This window comes from Pithys albifrons, chromosome 14 (assembly GCF_047495875.1).
Source record: "Pithys albifrons albifrons isolate INPA30051 chromosome 14, PitAlb_v1, whole genome shotgun sequence".
NCBI classification, from domain to species: domain Eukaryota; kingdom Metazoa; phylum Chordata; class Aves; order Passeriformes; family Thamnophilidae; genus Pithys; species Pithys albifrons.
The window spans coordinates 6,469,647-6,489,029 of record NC_092471.1 but is presented as its reverse complement, the minus strand read 5'-3'; the positions used below and the strand labels follow the sequence as shown (position 1 = coordinate 6,489,029).

The 19,383-nt window shown below is 40.6% G+C and overlaps 1 protein-coding gene across 5 annotated transcripts in view; it reads right to left on the bottom strand.

Annotated features, from left to right (window-relative positions):
- Window positions 1-19,383, bottom strand: part of FGF13 (fibroblast growth factor 13) — a 309,179-nt gene that overhangs the window by 102,474 nt on the left and 187,322 nt on the right. For 4 of the 5 annotated variants that reach the window (XM_071569290.1, XM_071569285.1, XM_071569286.1 and 1 more), the window contains exon 2: window positions 11,159-11,326. The exons of the other annotated variant lie outside the window; for it this stretch is intronic. In XM_071569290.1, the coding sequence (XP_071425391.1) occupies window positions 11,159-11,324 (166 nt within the window). In that variant the 5' untranslated portion in view covers window positions 11,325-11,326. The remainder of the gene's footprint in view (window positions 1-11,158; window positions 11,327-19,383) is intronic. 5 annotated transcript variants of the gene reach the window in all.

Sequence of the window (19,383 nt, the reverse complement as noted above, 5' to 3'; positions counted from 1 at the left end):
AATTGAAGTGTTTCTCATCAGCCAAAAGGTACACTTATCTTCAAAAGTGTCTTGAGCAGACATGACCTATCAACCCACTAGAGTTCCCAAGGTTCCAAATGGTACCAGCCTGCACAAGCTGAACAACCCACCTGCAGTATTTCATCCAGCTCTTGGGTCCTCAGCACAAGAAGGACACGTACCTCTTAGAGCAAGTCCAAAGGAAGCCACAAAGATGCTCAGATGGCTGGAGCACCTCTGCTATGAGAAAAGGCTGAGAGAATTTGGATTTCTCAATATGGTGAAAAGAAGGCTCCATGGAGACCTTATTGTGGCCTTCCATTACATAAACGGGCTACAAGAGAGCTGGAGAGGGACTTTTTACAAGGGCGTGTAGTGATAGAACAAGGGAGAATTGCTTAAAACTGAAAGAGCTTTAGATTAGATATTAGGAAAAAATTCTTCACTGTGAGGTAGGGTGAGACACTGGACAAGTTGCTAAGAGAAGCTGTGGATGCCCCATCACTGGAAGTGTTCCAGGCCAGGTTGAATGGGACTCTGAGGAACCTGGTCTAGTGGAAGGTGCCCCCTGCCCACAGCATAGGGCTGAAATTGGATGACCTCTAATGTGCCTTCCAATCCAAAGTGTTCTATGATTCTATGGTCTGCTGCCATTATGTTCTCATATTCTGAATCAGGAAGAAATACAATTTACACTCAGAACAGGCATCTTTAGGAAAGCACATACCTGAGCATGCCAAAGAACAAGCACTCAAGAGTAAACTAAGCAGAGAAATTGTTATCCTTTAAAACAGCCTAATAATTTTTGTTTAGCAGGTCAGCCCTATTGAAGAGCAGTCCACATTAATCCAGGAACCTTCTGGCTACCTACATAGTCATCCCCAAGGCCTTGAAGGCAGCTGGCTCAGCAACCTCACAGATAAGTGATTTTAAATAACTTCTTTATATCTTATTAAGAGGGAAATTATCAAGGGGGAAAGGAATTTTTGAAGCAGAGCATCTGAATTTTAGAGAGCATATAACTTCTGCTTGAGTAGCAATTGCCTATCACAAAGAATATGTTCTTCAGCACCAGCAGGAAAGCTTGTTTTGACTCAGAGCTTCCCTCAACTTAGAAATAACTAACGCTACATTTTTTAATATATCCACAACCATATAATACTGACTGTACATTTCACTGTACATATTACTAAATGCACTACATTGAATTCTTTTCAGTTAAAACAGTAATTTCCTAAACATCCCCCTTTTTTATTAGTACAAGTACTAGCAAAATTTCTTATCACTTTTACATTTACCTAATTTAACATCCAAGTGGTTAAAGAACCCACTTACTTGCATTTGGCAGCTCAAATCCCATTCAAATTTTTGCTTACCACCAGTTTTACATTGTATTTAATCTAAATTTATCACAAAAAGGCCAGTCATATGAACTCTTCTGGATTAATGCTGATAGCTCATCATTGGAAGGCAGCATCACACATGAAGCTTAAACATTTTCTACTAACAATACTTGAGAGACACTGGCAATGTTTGATGTCAACTTTGCCACTTGTCTGAAATGAAGAGAATAATAACACCAGAGAAACTTGGTCTTCAACTACTGACTCAACCAAGCTGGAGTTGTAGAGGAAGAGGAGCAGGCACCAATTAAGCAAAGGTGCACAGTTGAAATAAACCTTAATTTTTTAACAGCTTTTGCAATTATGTGTTAATTTGGCATCACCTGTTACAGAAAGGTAAAATCCTAGGACTGTTCGGAGAAAAGGCACATTTAGAGAATAGAATGACAGCCACCAGAAATGTGATTTATGCTGTTAATGGGCTTTTCAAAAGATGGAAATTTCAGCATCACACTCACTGCAGTCTCAGATTCTTCTCCTGCGGATGGTCCTCATGGCTGTCTCTTCTTCTGCAACCTCATCTGCCTTCACAACATTGAAGACAAAGTTGGTAAAGCCTCCTCACCAACGATCTCTATGAGGGCAAGCTGAAGACATGATAGCAAACACCTGTATTCCTGAAGTCACCAGCCCACAGTTTACTGGCATCAGAGCTCTCCATGCCCTGAGAAGTCTAATGACAGTTTATGATGCATCTTCAACAGATGCTTGAAGTACCAGGCCACTGTATGTAGTAAGTTCTGCTGATCTGGGGGTATAGACAATTTTTCACTCTCTATAGCAAATCTTTTAGTTTCATCCTCTAAGGATGTTAGGCTATAGGACTAGTTAAACCTCTAAACTTCTCAGAAAGGTTGCAAGAAACACAGCTGAGGAATGAAATACACCTCTTCCACAAGAGTCAAGGATAAAATAACCTGACAGGTGTGTATTGTAACAAGAAGGAAAACCAAGCATAGAGAAAGGTTAAGGGCTTATTTAGAAAATATTTGTTAAGAAACCCATGCCTCCATCGAAGCAATTAAGAGAAAGCAGTATTGGGGCACTCCATTTGTCTTCTGTGTGGGGCTCTGGCAAAACAATCACAGAATCACAGAATATGCTGAGTATGGAAGGGACCCATCAGGATCATCAAGTTCAACTCTGGGCCCTGTACAGGACACCCAAAGAATCACTCCAAGAATCAACAGGCTTAGACATTTGTGCAACACTCCACCCAGTCAACACTCCACACTTGTGCTCTTCTGACTTCTCTATGCCAAGGGTCACAGAAACCAAATTAAAATCTGACTTGATGCTGGTACAAATTTGATGAGTGGCTACTAGTTTGTTTGGGCTTTTTTTTCTGTTAGAGCTAAATTTGACCAAATAGCCTAGAATAGTGAGAACTAACACAACTGCACCAATTACCTTTCTAGAAGGGACTGTTGTGTAATGTGGAAATGTCAAGTGTGAAAGACAGCTGGTAACTAAAGACTTCTTTTGCAATAACTTGTGTATAGTCTTCCTTCTTCCCTTGCTAAATCAACATGCAAGAATTATTTAGTGTGCTTGAAAAACATAGTAAGCAGCTTCAGATCAGGAGTATCTAAGATGCCCTGAAATTTTTTTTTCCTTGCTTTCTTTATAGCAGGAGTTCAACATTGTGTCACTGAAGAGTATATACAGCAATGTGCTGGATACACTCTGCAGGTCAGAACCTTTGCGGGTTTATGTACCTTGTAATCTTTAGGGTTTGACCTAATTCTTTGTAATCTGTCTTTAAAAAGAAAAAAATCAGTCTGTCTCAGTGTTTTCAAACACATGGTAGAAAGAATCAAACATGCACACTGGGATCAATACCTGTTAATTCTTCCTGAACACCATTGCTTGATAGTACACCTTTCTGTCCTGGAGGACAAGGGCTGGCTGAAAAGAAGATGTGCAAATATTTTGCACTGTCCTACAAAATCCAGAGGTTTTTTTAAGCATATAAGCAAAATCAAAGAACTTGTAGACAGCAGGAAAATTCTGCAGATAATACCAAAAAGGCAAAACGGTGCATATGAAACAGTGTGAGCACTGACTTTCCCCCAAACACTGAGATACCACTGAAAAAGCACTCAATAATTTTACGTAAGTGTTTGAGGAAAACTCTGGCATTTTGCAATCTTTGGTGCTCACTGATGCCTGGGTAAAACTTCTTCAGTTTCTTTAGCTTCATAGGTCAGGACATTTAAAGGACAACAAAAAGTAGAGACAAAGGTACTATCACCAAAAGTTAACTGCTTACACAACCACAAAAGAACAGTAACCCACATCACTGCTCAGTGTGCTCACCACGTATTTGTGGTAAAATGCACTGCTGTAAAAGTTGTTCAGCTTCATTCAGAAAGCACACCCAGCCCCGATAGACCAGGATCCAAAACAAGGAGGAGCATGAGAGAAAAACGTAGTGTTGAGGGGGCACTTGGAGACCAGACTGAGTTCAAAGTAAGACTGTTCCTTTCCAGACAATCTGAGATATCAGGAGGCTGACAGACTTTCTGATAAACTTTGCTGTTTGTTGTGGCTTCGCTTCTGTGCACTCAGAGGTATCAGCTGCTGAAGGCCAAGACTGCTGATGTGATGAGGAGCAGAAACCTCTGAGCGAGATATGGACTGAGCTAACCCTGGAATGGGAAACCATGGACAAGTATCCATCTGAGATAATTATCCTCAAGATGACCAACATCCCTGAGTGGTGCTGCACAGGTATGGGGCAGATCTCTGCAGTGTACTCCCTGCACCATGGAGACGTACATAAGTACTTTTCTAAGTGATTACTTTAGTAAAAGAAACAAGTCCTCAGTGATAGCTAAAAAGTTTAACTCCTCCTTGTTTACAGAGTTGTCCTAACGTAGAGCAGCAGGAAAGATTTGGCATGACCTCAACCCAAAGGCACTCAGTATTTAAGTACTACAGACGTTACCACTGATAAAGGGTTGTGCAATAATTATGATGGACCATGTAGCTGAATAAAGTACAAAGAAAAAACTCCATTATTAATAAAGAACCACATCTTCTTATTTAAAATGAGGACAGATCGAAGAGTGAAGTCTCATGCTTTCTCAGGAGAGTCACGGGATGATAAAGTAGCAAGACAAAGGCCTTCCTCCATACAAGGAACATTCTTTGAAGCTCTCAGGGAGTTCTTTAAAGACAAGATGAGAAAAAATATCAGGGTGACTCACTTGGTCTAAATGTCCTACTTCAGCTATGCTAAGTGCCAGATACTGTCTCCATAGTGAATATTTATTTTGAGATGAGAGCAAAATAGCAGAAGGCATAGATAAAAGACTTCCCTCGAAGAGTATGCAGGTAAGGTAAGAGATAAAACTTCTTTTTAGGTTGTCATGACTTGCTCAGTGGTAAGACAACGTCCAGTTGGAGAATTAAAATTCTTTATCTTAAAATAAGAGTTTTAAAACTGATCCTAGTATCATTACTTACTTAAATTTCCCTGATGCTACAGAGTGAAAATTTGGCTAACAGTTACACAGCTCACAATTACAGCTGCACCTTTGAATTTTACCACCAGGAAAACCCAGTTCAACAAACCACTTAACTTTTAATTTGTTCCTTGTGGCCAGGCGAGGTGACAGATAAAAATACCATGGAGGCTCTTTAGTGCCTCTACAGACCTGGGACTACCCACTTGATGACTCTGTGAGGACAAACATACAGAAAGGCAGGTCTGCATATGTTGGAAAATACCATCTAATTATCAGCTCCCCTAAAGACAGCTGAATAAGAAGTGACTGCAAGGTGAGCACTGGTCCATCAGTGCCAGACACCTGCTGATTTACCCCTGTGTGAGCTGCTGGCCTTGGCAGCAGCAGCCTGGAGAGAACAGTGACATTGTTAAGTTTTAAATCCTTCTGTCAGAAACAGGGTGCCTGGTCTAGCTTTATTATTGATATTTTATCTTCATTTCCTCTGCTATTCTAAGATCTTGGTCTGACAGACAGACTAAAGTGTGCACACTATTTTCTGGGTGTACATACACAGTGAGCAGGATCTCCCAGCTGTAAACCTTGTTTCAGGCCACGTTTACCTGACAGAAAGTGCTACAGACCTTTGAAAAAGTCTGTTTTTCAGGTAGGTAGGAATAATCTGGAAGGTGTAATAGTTAAAAAGCATTAGGAAAACAACACAATAGGATGCAGGAATCACAGCTGTGATCTCCAAGTCTCTTGGGAGCTAAGCCCTATGGAAAACTCTTGCACTGTGTCCTGTGAGGTGGCAGGTACTTGTGAATTCAGGAGCAAATGAGGTTTGCAAGCCATTTGAAATGCTACATTCAGTGATGTTCCTTCAAAGCCTCAAATTCCTTCCTCGATATATGCTCTGCAATCATTGAAGTACCCAATGGTTGAAATGTTATAGAAAGAATTGGATTCTTTCTGTTCAACACCTTAAACAGAGAACCTTATTCTTTAAACATGTCCAGCCACCTTAAAAAGAAATGTTTTTTATATGGCTGGATGTGCAAGCACCAAGTATAGAGACAAGTACCTGGTGAAAAGTAAGTAAGGTGCAGAAAATAAAAGTAGTAGGGTGTAACAGTTTAGGGAAAAGCTGAAATAAGAGCCTAATAATCTGTCACCATTCATGCATTACCTGCCAACACTGGCTGCTCGTGTCCTCCTGCCCTCTGTCCCTCACCATGCCACTCCACCATTCCTGATATAGCTGACACTGGGCTCATCCAGGGATGAGCATCTCCTTAACTCACATGGTGAGAAAAGAGGGTGTTTTGTGGTGGATCTTACCAAGCCACAGGTCAACAAACCAGCATGTGGTGGGAGGTGAGAGGAAGGGAGGACTGGAGGCAGCTGGCAGTTCAGCTGGCACAGGCTGCCACTGCTGAAGAGAAAGATGAAAAACTCACATTCTACCTCAAAGTCCATGGAAAAGTATTGAATTCCCAACTCTACTGTATTTCTGCATGGCTAGAGGTGTCACCTCCAGAAGGTCTCAGAAAGAATAGTTAAGTATTTAGTGCTCAGCTGTTTCAGTAGGCAGTGTTATTGTTACTCTTTCTGATGACATGTCCAAATAGTATAGAGAATCAAATCTTTCACTTCTCTTTCTATAATGGGAAACATTAAATTTCCCTACTGTGCATAGCTGCTCTGATGACTTACATGTTCAATCATGAATCATTTTGGCAATAAGGACCATACTAACTCCTAAGGGAGTGAGAAAAGAAGAACTCAAACTAAACTATACGAGAGGGTTCTGATCTCATTTGCAGACAAGTAAATATTGAGTAAAACTTGGATTTTGGTGGAATTACTCTGGATTTGCACTGTCTGAGCCTGAACCTGAGCCAGGCCCAGACTGTGTTCAGGTAAGCTCATTAAATACATCCCAACCCCTTGACTCTGCTGGGAGCACTCACGTGTTTAAAGTTAATCGCATGCTTAAAGGCTTTGAAGGATCAGGGCAAGAGGGCTCAGCCACTTACAGGACTGAGCTCTTCTGCTTTATGTGCTGAGCATCTGAAGAAAATAAGAGTGCAATTGTCACCACTGCCTCCCAGTGCCCTGAAATAGAAGGTTATCGGTTAATCACTCAAGTCAAAGATGGTTTCTCTTCAGGGGAAAAAGGCATTATACTAGTGGCAACTTCGGGCCTTTGACTTTTGGTCTCTGCCCCTCCCTGTAGATCATCCTTCACTACAGATATGGTCCCATAGCTGCAGCAACTCCATATATCTCCAGACAGATAGGATTTAGAGATTATTTTCATTTAGTATTGGACAAGCCTCAGGCATTGCTCATTTCTGTTTCTTGCCAGTGCTAGGACTTAGAAGTAAAGTAAAGTGAAAGCTTCACATTCCTCACAGGAGGACCTGAGAGGTGCAGGGAAAAACAGAATCAAGAGCAAGGTTTTGCTGAGGGAAAGGGCAATGGGGAAAGCACCAAGGGCTGCAGGGTTTAATATCACACAGGAGCAGACCGCGTGCCTTCCCTGGCATGAAACGCTCCAGGCCAGAAAGCTTAGCTGCAGCAGGAAGGGCTTAAATAGTTCTGTTGGTAAGAGGAAACCAAGTCGGTAAGAGGATACCAAGTCTTCACTTTTCACCTCTGCTGAAATCAGAAGATATAATGAAAAACTTGGAAGTTTATGAGATGTTTCTGAGGAGGATCATGTAACTGAGTAGGAGCCCCTATTCAATGAACCAGTGAGCTCCACGCAGAAGGCTGCAGGTCTAGGTTAAACCTGAGGCTGAGGCACCACAGCGTAGATGCTGAACTTCCTCACTGGTGTCTCACTGCCAAGTGGGCCTGGTCTGAATGTCTTGGACATGACCAGCACAGGTGACTGTGCCTGTTTCACGTGGCTCATCTCTATTATTCTGCACTGGAACACAAAGTCATTTTTAGCTCTGAACAATATGTAAAGTTTAAAAATCTCTCACAATTCTCTACAATTTCAAATACAGGTTCTCCTCCCCCTTCTTCTTTCCTTTTCTCCTCTAAAATGCACATGCATTAACATAATTAAATGAGCGAGCAGGGCTAATAGGACTGATTTTGTCTAGAAGAAAAGGATATAATTAGAATGCCAAGTATCTGTACTATCTGTGGTGACACAACTCTTGGAGCACCAAAGGGACATTCAGTATGACAACACAAAGGCTCCAAATTTCTACTGGTGACAAAACTCCCTGTGTGCACAGAGTAGGTGGAAGAGGCATCCTCCCACATAATGTGCTTAAACATCCTCCCTTTCCCTCACCCCCAGGACTGGCTCTGCCATTCATCCCATTATTACTAGGGAGGAAGATAACAACCCATTGTCAAGGGCAACCACAAAGCTGCTTGTTTCATATTAGCATCCTTAACATTTTCTATCTAATCAGATTTCCTGTTGGTTGAGGAAAGCTGCCTTTCCTCATTACCAGCTGCTATCCCAGATTTTCCTCTCCCCATCCTCAATACGTATTTTGCCATGCATGTCTGCTTTTCTGTGTAAAAAGGTTATGCATGCCTGGAGGGAGACTAAATGTTACCAAAAAAAAAAAAAAAAGCAAGAGGCAAAAAATCCCACATGAAAACAGAACTATGGGCAAGTGGCCAAGACTCTTGATTGTGTGACTGTGACTAACCAATGGGTGTTTTTAAAAAAAGATTTCTCATTTTATTCCCTCCCCTGAACGTAATAATACAACTCAAATTAGTTTTCCAGGAGCAGGCTTCTTTTTATGTAACCATGTTTTATACAGATAGCAGCAGCTTATGCTTAAACTATTTAAGAGAACAAATAGCTGCAAAATGTACTTCAGATGGCCCTTCTCCTGCTAGCAGTGTATTCCTGGCTGGAGGGAAGCTATAAAAACAGCCTGTATTTTGCTGCTGCTTGGATGTAATTGTAAACAATGCCCAATGCCCACAGGACCCAGCAGCCAGGTAAGAATGTCAGCTCTGCTTGTTTTATTGCATTTGAGAGATCCACGACATTGTAAACTGTAGAATGACTTTGACAAAACCAAGCTGGAATGATGTGGAATAAAGCAGGAGTTCAGCTTTTAACTGACTCTCACGTTTCCCACAGCATTAGGAAAGGCAGCATCCCATCTGACCTGCAAACCAGACTGACAAACTGCAGGCACTGGGGCCAAATGGAAATTTCCACATGCCAACAAAACACTGAGAATGACAGACCAGTCTTTCAGCGGGTCTAACACCATTGCCAGGCAATTCCCAATGTTGAAAAAAAGACCAATGCAGCCCAGGCAATCTCAGCTACAACAGAGGCTAAAAGGATTCCTAAGACATACATTGTCCCTCTCATGCCAGAGGCAACATCTTTCACAGAAACACATATAGAAATCACAAAACTACAAAAATTGATACCTCTCTGAATTCCCATCAACTCAGAAGGTTGTAGGACAAGCCAATATGGCCATGTCTTCTTTCGCCTGTCTAGTAATGCAAAATTCCTAGAGGAGAGCAGGAGGGATAAAAACCCAAAGAGACATTCATCCTCGTACACTGCAATAAAAGATGATAGGCTTTCCTCTTGGAACTAAACATTTTCACTGAGAATGAATAACAATACCATATGCCATGGAGGAAGGAGTAACACAGCTGTTGTTGGAGACAGTGTGTAGATTTATGAGAACCTAGGAAGAGCAACTGTTGGCTTCCAGGCAACAATACAGCTGATGCTCCTCAGGTCTTCACTTACAGCCTGCACCATGTAAGCTTTTCCCAGCAGATCCTGAATTCCTCAACATTGAGCTAAACCATGTCCCCAGGAGATTCATGTGGAGAGAAAAGGCCAAGCACACCTCTGCTTTCCTTGCTCCTCTTGAACAGGCCATTAATGTGAAAACTGTTGATTTATTCACTGAAAATGGTCAGACCCAGTTAAGAGCTAGTCTTCAGCAGGAATCCAAGCTCTGATGGATGACAGGAAATTCATGATATCTGCTAATCCAGAAGAGTGCTATAGGATTCACCTTTCCTTCATGTTTATTGAGTTACACAGTCACAACTCTTACCGAATCAGTCCCAGAACTGAGACAACATTTAGACTTTTTTCAAGCCCAAATTTCAATATTCAGTTATAACATTACTGAAACAAAAAACCTCTCCCCACACCTTACACCAGTGTGTATATCAGACTTAGCATTTCTTGAGATATGAAAAAGAAATACTATTTTAATAAAATAATTTTATTTAAAAAGAAACAAATTTCCCAGATGTGGTGCAAAGAAGACTCATGAAAAATTTGGGGTATGTAACAGGAGAAAGCAAGTGACTGAAATATTTTGGGTTAATAGTAACAGAATAATACAAGTGATTTGTCACAAGAACTCCAATCTGTTCACTTTGCCATTCCGGCAGACTCAGTTGTGGCAGAATCCAGCCTTGATTATTTAATCTTAAAACACATCTACTAGCAGTAGCATTACTTGTCTTGGCAGATACTGGAACTTATGCAAAAAGTAGGAGTCTTACCATGTGGAATATGAGGCAGTAATGCAAAACACATGTGGAACAATAAGAGAAAATATTAAAATAATAAAATTTAAAATAGCTTAATCTTATGTACACTAGAAGAATGAGATATAGATACCTCATTAGCAACTTCAAATTAGTAAACACAGCATGAGAAGAGACCATACCTTTGCTTTATCTGAAAAGGAAAACATTCTACTTATTTTTTTCTGCTCTGCATGCATTTCATTTCCCAAAATGCAACCAGGCGTGCATTACATACAAACTTCATCCTGCTTCACTGGAGTACAGCTGCCATAGCATTCTCTAGCGTTATGCAGAAGCCTTATGGGGTGAAAGGTGTTGGGGACAAGCTGAATCTGAATCTAAGTGCCATATTTTCAGCAGAGTGCAGCTTCAGAAATATTACCGGAAAGAACCAACTAGGAATTAATGCCGTTTTAAGTAGCAAGCAGCTTTTGGCAGCCAAAAAAAAGGGCAGTGTGTAATGATGAGAGCTGAAACAAACAAACTTTATTTAAGAAAAAGCAGCGTCATTTCTCTTCTAGAACGATACCGTACATGGCTTATACTACAGTGTCCCGTGATAGCTGAATCAGACACTAACAGGCAAGCAAAGGGGACATGGAGTGCATCACGCTGCCTGCATCAGTTGAACTGCACTGACACAGGCTGGAAAACACACAGCACACTCTTGGGACATACATGGAAGAAAAAAAAATAAAAACAAACAGAACATGGATCCATAGTGCCACAAACCTTCCGGCTCTGTGTTCTCTTTGAGGTGCACTTGCTTCAGTGGACAGCAGAAGATTTCGTGACACTTAGCACGAAAAGGGGACTCTTTTTTCTTTAATTCCGCAGATTGGATCGAATCTTGCCGTAACATAATGTACTCCTGTGTGCCAGGGGGAGCGTCATCCATAACTGTGGTCACCACATAACAAAATGAACTCAAGTTAGAGCTTGAGGAAAGCAATCTAGGGAATCAAATCAACTACATAATGTCAGGGTGGGGGAAAGAAAGGAGGGAAAGAGAGGTTTACAGGAAGGAAAATAAACTTTCAAGTGTAAAGTATTTTAGTCATGGTGGTAAGAAGGGGAGGGGGAAAGCATTTACTTTTATAAACAATGTTTCTTATAAACATCAACACTTTACACCATTTCATGCAGCTTTAATAAGTAGAATAACACCCTGCTCCAAAAACCAACAGTTTCCTCCCACATCTTTGCTTTATTCTCCTGTAGCACCTATCTCTATTCTGCATGCAGATTAAGGAAAAAGCAAACCAAGCATGCTTTTATGGCCTAGCCACAGGCAATCTCGACATTAACATCAGCGAGTAATCAACCCACATCTGCAGGTAATGCAGCATCAGTGTAGCTCTTCCCCAAAGTGCAAAAAACATGCCTTTCTCAAGATACGTAATTACAAACACTTCCTTAGAGCAAAGATGATAATCTGATGACATTTGACTTGATCATAATTTTCAATGGATAGAAGAATAAATGCACAAAGAGAAAGCACATTAATCCTTTTGATGCTTTTCTTGTAAAACAGCAAGTAATTTTTAAAGTTGATCTTATAAATCAATAGTGCCATTAATAACATAAATGATATGCAGTCTGAAATGTTTTCTGAATGGGGTCAGACTATTAAATGGCAAAAAGATAAAATATATAGCATACAGAAATCTTCAGCTACCTCAAAGAATTATATTACCAGAAAATTGAAACACTTTTCACTATCTAAAAAATGAAGCCTTAATAACAGAGATAGTGAGATTCCTCAGCTCACAGCTTTAAGGCACAGATCATCTCACAAGAACAAAAATTAAATGCTTTTTCAAAAGACAGTCTCTAACCACCACTAGTTATTTATAGCATGATGCAGAGATACAAAACCATAGTCAAAAACAAGATCTATGGCAAAAAACCCGAAACAAACCAAAAGAAAAAAGCAAACCAGCAATAACCCCACACCAAAAAACCCAACGAACCAAATTTAAAAAAAAATAAAAATCAAGAATTAGGAAAGTAAAAATCCAATAACGAGGAAAATAACTACTGATAGGCTTACAGATGAACTGGCATGCACTAGGTAAGTTTATTTGGTTCTCAGAGTGTTGGCCATTAATTCTAAAAATTTAACTGCTTCCTAAATATCTGCCAGTGTATAAGCATTTTAAAAACCTGTCATATTTAAACATGGATGCCCTCAAACAAATATTATCCTCTTGCATTTTCATACACTTCATTTTTTCTTTAATAAGAGTACTATCCAGAAGAAAACTCAACTTGACAGCTTCCTGCTCACAGTGGGCAGTCACCTTCTTTCCAGGCCTCATTAATGCACTGGAGAAACTTTACACCTTGGCTGTTGTTGCTTCATTAGACTACATGCAGCATCAGTAATTTACACTAATAATCTATATAAAGTGTCATTAAAAGGGCTGCACAGGCTAATAGGAAAGCACAACTGGTTCAAAAAAGACCAGAAGGTCAATGGAGCACAAGGTCTGCATTGCCATATAATTACATCCTTAACAACAACACTTTTACTTTGGCTTGTGGGAAGGGTATGGACATGCTCATGAAATGTACTTACAGCCTTGAGACTGAAGGACAGCTGCTGGGAGTAATTACAGAGTCAACACCCAAGACTAACGACCCCTGATGGGCCACTCCCGCAAAAAGACACCATTCAGGGGAGAAGGAGCTACACTGGTGACCACCCAGAGGTATGGCATAAGGACATGTTCTTCCAGCTGCATTTGGCACTGGGCTATGATTTCTTTGCTTCTGTAAACTCAGAACATGGAGCATCTGCAAATGAACTCCACCTACTGATTCCACTCAAGTATTTGGCAAATAACTGCTTGACATCAATAGGTAGGCCCACCCTGATCTCAGTAATGCTCACTAAGATGGTTGGTAAAGATAGAACTGGTTCTTTACGAGTCTTCTATATGCTCATATAATCACCACCTGCACACAGATCTATTGAAATGTGAATACACCACAGTGAGACCACCTTCAAACAGTAAAGAACATGGCAAAATCTACAGAAGCACATCAGGTTACTAGACCCAAGGACAGCAGGTGTCAATGCATCTTGGTTTTGAGGGCCACTGACATCTGGAGCAAACCCCAGGAACCACAATCTTAATGCGGGAATGATGCATGGATAACTTAATTCATGTCAGTGTTCTGAAGGAACAGCTAAAACCTTTTCTTAACATGATTAATGGCCTCAAGTCAGGCTGAGAATTTATGAGAAAATGAGGAACACCCCCTGACCCCTTGTGTCCTTTTCCCTGATATGATGACAGCCACTCACTCTCATGGCGCCACTGAAATCACAACTGCAGGGCCCCAGTTATGAACCCCAAAAACCAATCTAAAGACAAATTTCATCTACACAGAATTTAATGTAAAACACTTTAAAATCCTGATCATGTCCATTTCTGATGGCTAAAAATAATCAGTGCACAACCACGAAAGGATCATTAGCAAACAACTTTGAAGAAGTACTTTGGAAAAGGAGAAATATCTGCAGGAATCTGCTCTGCCTTTGCTAATGGGATAAATCCACACCTTATGAAAGAATCACACACACACCAGAGCAGGCAAGAAACCATAAATTTTAGAGCAGTAACAGAAATCCCAAGCAGTATTTGCACACTGTGCTGTGTGGAGCAGAGGACTTTGTCTGTAATTCTCTCCATTGCAGACTCTAATTGCAGGACCTATGATATGCTTACACTCCTCTGTGTAATGCACAAATAGATGAGTTAGCTTTAAATCTGCTAATTAGGGTAGTAATCATAAGCCAGCACCAAATTCAAAATAAGAGCAGAAGACCCATGAGAAGCTTGGCATATGCTCAGCTTCACTCCATCATGTGAATACTGTCCTTGACAGCAGTTAGAAGAAACCTTTACTGAGGCACATCTCCATTTCCTTGGCCACCTTCCTGAAGGCAGACATGTAACCAGTGTGCCAGCCTCCAGTCTTCAACTATGTCTCTGTTGTTATATTTCAGCAACTAACTTTTTTTTATTTCATCCTAATGTAGTCCCCATCCTCACAGGCAGAACACCTCAATGTTCTACATTCCCATCTTCCTATGAATAAAACAGGGACATTACTTCATATGTCATGGACAGGTCATTAATGTACAGCTAAAGAACTTGTATATTCTCAGATAGAAGATGATAATGAAATACTTCATTGCTTAAAAAAAAAATCTTTCTTCTTCCCCCCATAATCCCCTCACAATTTGATGGAGACCAAACCCACAGCAACTCTATACATGAGGAATTTGTTTAGCAGTAAGTATAAAATAGCTGCAGTAACTATTATGTTTCCTACATCAAAATATTCAGCTTGCTAAATATCACCCTCAGCATATTCTTCAGTTTAAATAAAATAATAATAATTACATTAATAAAAACTTGCTGTCAACAAGCAGTAGGAAAAAATTCCTTCTTCCTATGAGCTTTATTGAGAGAAAGTGATTGTTAGGTTGACTGCGGGCACAAGGATGTTTTTCAAGATAAATTCAAACATGTTTACTTTATATAAACACAGCAGCTAAACATTACACTGGTTTGTGTCTTTCTTTTGTGTCCAACTGCATTTCAGTCCCATCTAGAATTGCCAGAAACCATAACATCAACCTTGTCCATAGGCCTTGGCTCGGGTTCCAAACGAATAATCTTTGACGTAATTCAGAGTTTAATAAAGCTGTAAGGAAACATCTTTCCCTCAAGTTTTACAAGGAGAGGCTTCAGCTCTGTTAGCTAAAGGCTGTAAGAACCATAGGGTAAATAAGATGCAGGCAAAACAAATCCTCATGATCCTGTTAACTATTGTTCTTGTATGTATGACACAATTTAACATAAACAAAAATTATACTTCCATAGATCTATTCCCTCCTTGAATGAACTTTGCAGGTCATTACCTGAAACATGAATTTCCTTCCTCCTTCAGTTCCCTAACTTTTCATAGTCTGGTTAGTTTTACATGCTGGGAGCCCCAGGAAACCCATACTTGCAATAGATTAGTTTTCCTGGAATTTTGGAAGGACTGAATTCATGGCTCTATGCTAGAGCTTCAAGCCACAGAAAGTACTAGAGTGCCTCTTAAATCCTGCCTCCACAAAGTGAAGCAAATCCATTCTCTCTGGCACTAGGAAGCAAATTGCAAAAAAACCCCCAACATTCCCCCCAAATTACTCTTTTTGGAAAAATGAGAGCAATAGCAGATGCCTCCCCACTGCTGCCTGCCTGGCTGTGCTGGGAAACAGAACAGCAATGCTCACTGAGCACCTCCTTCATCCTCTGCCTCCTCCACACAGAAAGGAAAGAAAGGTCACAAGTGAGGTTACCCAGGCCCCTGAGGCTGTTTAGAGTTATGTAGCAAATATTTTTTTTCCTTTTAGGGGAAAACATTAGGCTATCAAGTTGCTTTCAGCTCCTTATAGGAAGAAAACTAAAAAAACCCTCTCTAAAATAACTTGCATCAAGAGACTGCCTGCAGGACAGGGAAGGGTAGGAAAGTGAGGTACTTTTCTGTAATAACATTTTCCCAGTTGAGACAGCTAATGTAAAACTCTTGGGTATACATGCAATAACAATTTCCTTTGCTTCTTCTCATCACTGCTTTGTTTTCCCCCTAAATTATCTCAGCTGAAGGTGTGATTTCTTTGTTAGGCACCTGAACAAAACAATACACCCAGGCCACAAAAATAATTACAAGCTAATTAAAAAGAAAAATTCTATTCTGGGGTTGTAATACACTCAAAACCTCTAAATGACAAGACAGTCCATCCGCACCATTTTGCTATCCAGCTTTGCCAAAATCTTGATGAAGTATTCTTACCAAACAGCAATTCTGTATCACCCAAAAATCTTATTTTCAGCTTGCAGCTGTATGCTCACAGCTTAGAAGTCTGATTGACTCTGACTTGCAGTTTTCACAAGGAAGACAGATATCACATGAAGCACAAGGAGCCAATTCTTTATCCATAGCAAGCCATTTCTGGAGTCCCTCCTTTTGCAGCACTCCTTTCTCCCCAGTAGAGCGCCAAAATCAGGCATCACACCAGAAACACACCAGCTCATTCCAAAATGAAAAACAAAATGGCAAAAATACCTTGTGAAAGACATAACTATCTTTAGATTATATTTTAAAATTCAAACTTGGCTTAAAATGACCCTTCATTACAGCTGGAGGCTGCTGCTGGATGGGGTCTGTGACAAATGACAGCAACAGCCCAACTCCTTCACTCCTCTCACAAGGAAGCAGTGCCTGGTCTTTTGTTCTCAAACCAATACTATAAATCTCCTCTATGGCAACTATTTGTCTGTGCTTATTTTTGAACTGATATTAAAAGGACAGTTTTACTGCATGCATGAATAGAGCATAAATTTTGAGATTGGCAGTAGCTGTCTCTATGAGCTCAGACACTTGGGGAAGCAAATTCCTTGCTCAATAGAGGGCTTTTACTACTTGAACTAATGACTTTTCAAACTGCTGATCTAAATTAGATTGCAGTTGGTTATTAGAAGTTGAGACTTTTGGGACTGAACAGTATATGGCCTAAGAGCTCTTTTCTGTGACTTGTGAGAAAGGGAGGGTAACTTGCTATTTATGGCACAAATGTCACGGGAATATTTCAAATTCATCATCAATGCCCAAGTAATACTCCTTATGGTAAAGCCAACGTTCCAAATCCTCCTGGGATTGTTGTGTAAGGTAGAGATTCCCAACACTCACATAGGCAGCTGCAGCCTGATGTGGGAAGGTCCCCATCCCACATTAAATACAGGGTTGGTTTGTTGTATTGATTTTGTCACCCCACCAGCAGCCACAGCCAGTCATGCTACAGCTTGAACCTCATCCAAACAGCCCCAAAGGCTGCAGCTTAAGCACCCCAAAGATTTTTTCTAAATCCTAAACTTGGGGCCTCATTCCTAGATGGAAATGAAGCAGTGAACAGAACCTCTCTCTTCAAAGTCTGCATGAGGAGAAGGAATGCAACAGTCCTACTCCCTGGGCTTGCTCAAGCACATGCAAAGCATGACATTCAATCTGGCTCATCAAGTGCAGCATCTTCATCATCAACAAAATATGAACAAACTCCACTAAAATCTGTTGCAGTTCATACACAGGTGGATTTCTCCTCACCATGACAGGGCTCCTTCCTGCTTTAGATAGGTCACTCATAATTATTTCACAGTCCCTTCCAATGAAGTCAATCAAATCCTTTTGGAAAACCAGGAATAAAGTGAGCCAAAATGATATGGTTTCAAATCTACTTTAGGCAAAATGTTTCAAGCTGAATTAATTCCTCAGGTTTGCACAGCCTCACCTTCACTCACACATCAAAAAACTTCCCTGGTAGTTTTAGATAGTGATTTATTTTCTGATTTAAAACTACTTTCCATTGTGAAATACGTTCATTTTTTAAACAAGCAACTGTTGTCCTGTGATCAAAATTGAAAGCTGACAGCTCTTTCAAACATGTTTCTTTCAATATATGTAGAAATTTCTAAACTTTTTGATCTGCTGAAAAATTCTGAAATATGTTCTCTTTGGGCCAACCACACAGAATTATTTTTTTTCAGATCTTCCAAAAATATTTGCACAGAATACTCTCCCTTGACCTAAAAGAGTAATTGGATTAACTGCTAGCAGTAATAGGCTGTTATCCTCTAAAAAGGCTAGCCAAGATAAGGCTGCACTTAGATTCTTGTGCATAATAAAGACAATGACATTCAACATCAAAAATTTGTTGATAAATGCTGCTAAGAATGCTTCTACTCTTTCCCCTGTGGAAATGGCACTAATATTTCTGCACAGAGCCTTATTTCTTAGCTATTCCAGGCACCCATCTACCACCACACAGCCTTTAAGCTTAATCTGGCCACTGTTCAGTGATACAGCTGCCTGTAACTGTGACTTACTGTGCCCACATGCAATGAAGGAAACAGAAGGCCCAACATGCAAAGCAGACCCACTTCTTAGGACATCTGCTGCCTCCCTGGGGCCTGAGTTACAGATGTGAAGACAAAGCTTCCTACCCTGGTACGGCCCTCAGACTGATATTTATTGTTTATTTACTGATTTTTTTTTAGGTAGACAGAGATGAAGTTCCAACAAGAAATCCAAAGGCAATCAAGTGACACTTCAGGGCTGTGGGATCGCTGGTTAAGGGATGAGGAGCACAAATAGTATTCTCCTCTTCTATCCATCCAGCTGCAGGGAACAATGAGGGAAGAAACAGGAAAAGCCACCATATCTTACTCCAAGCCTGGTGTCAGCAGCTCAATGTTATGCCAGTGGAGGTTTAGCTTAGATATTATGAAAAATTTCTTCAGCAAAAGGGTTGTTGGGCATTGAAATCAGCTGCCCTGTGATGCAGTTCAACCAGAATCCTGGGAGGGATTTAAAAAGACATGTAGAAGTAGCACTTGGGGACATGGTTTAGTGGTGAACATGTCAGTGCTGCATTAGTGGTTGGGTTTAATGATCTCAGAGGTCTTTTCCTACCTAAACAATTCTATGATGGTTTGGAAGAACTGCAGTTTCCTCTCCAGATGCTGCTAGGCAGTGCTGTCAGACTTCTGTATCTGAGCTGTGATAAAGAGCTCATCAAGGGCTAAGTAATAGCCATAATTTACTCTCCATTGTGCAGACCCACCACCTTTCCCTTCTCAGCCATCAGGATTTGTGGTTTTGCTATGCAAAACATGTGCCCGCTCTCATTTAAACTCTGCAGCTCAGTTCAGCGCTTTGCCGTGCTTGCCCCCAAATGAATGAATATTGCTTCCTTGCCGGTTCCAAGTGGTTTCCTGCTTTTCCCATCTGCTAAAATAAATGCAAGCTGGCTGCTTTCCAAACAGGTGGGTTGATCTGTGCACCACAGCAGACACGGTAGTAATTTACAGTGTACTATTCATTTTTCTGGAGTGTGG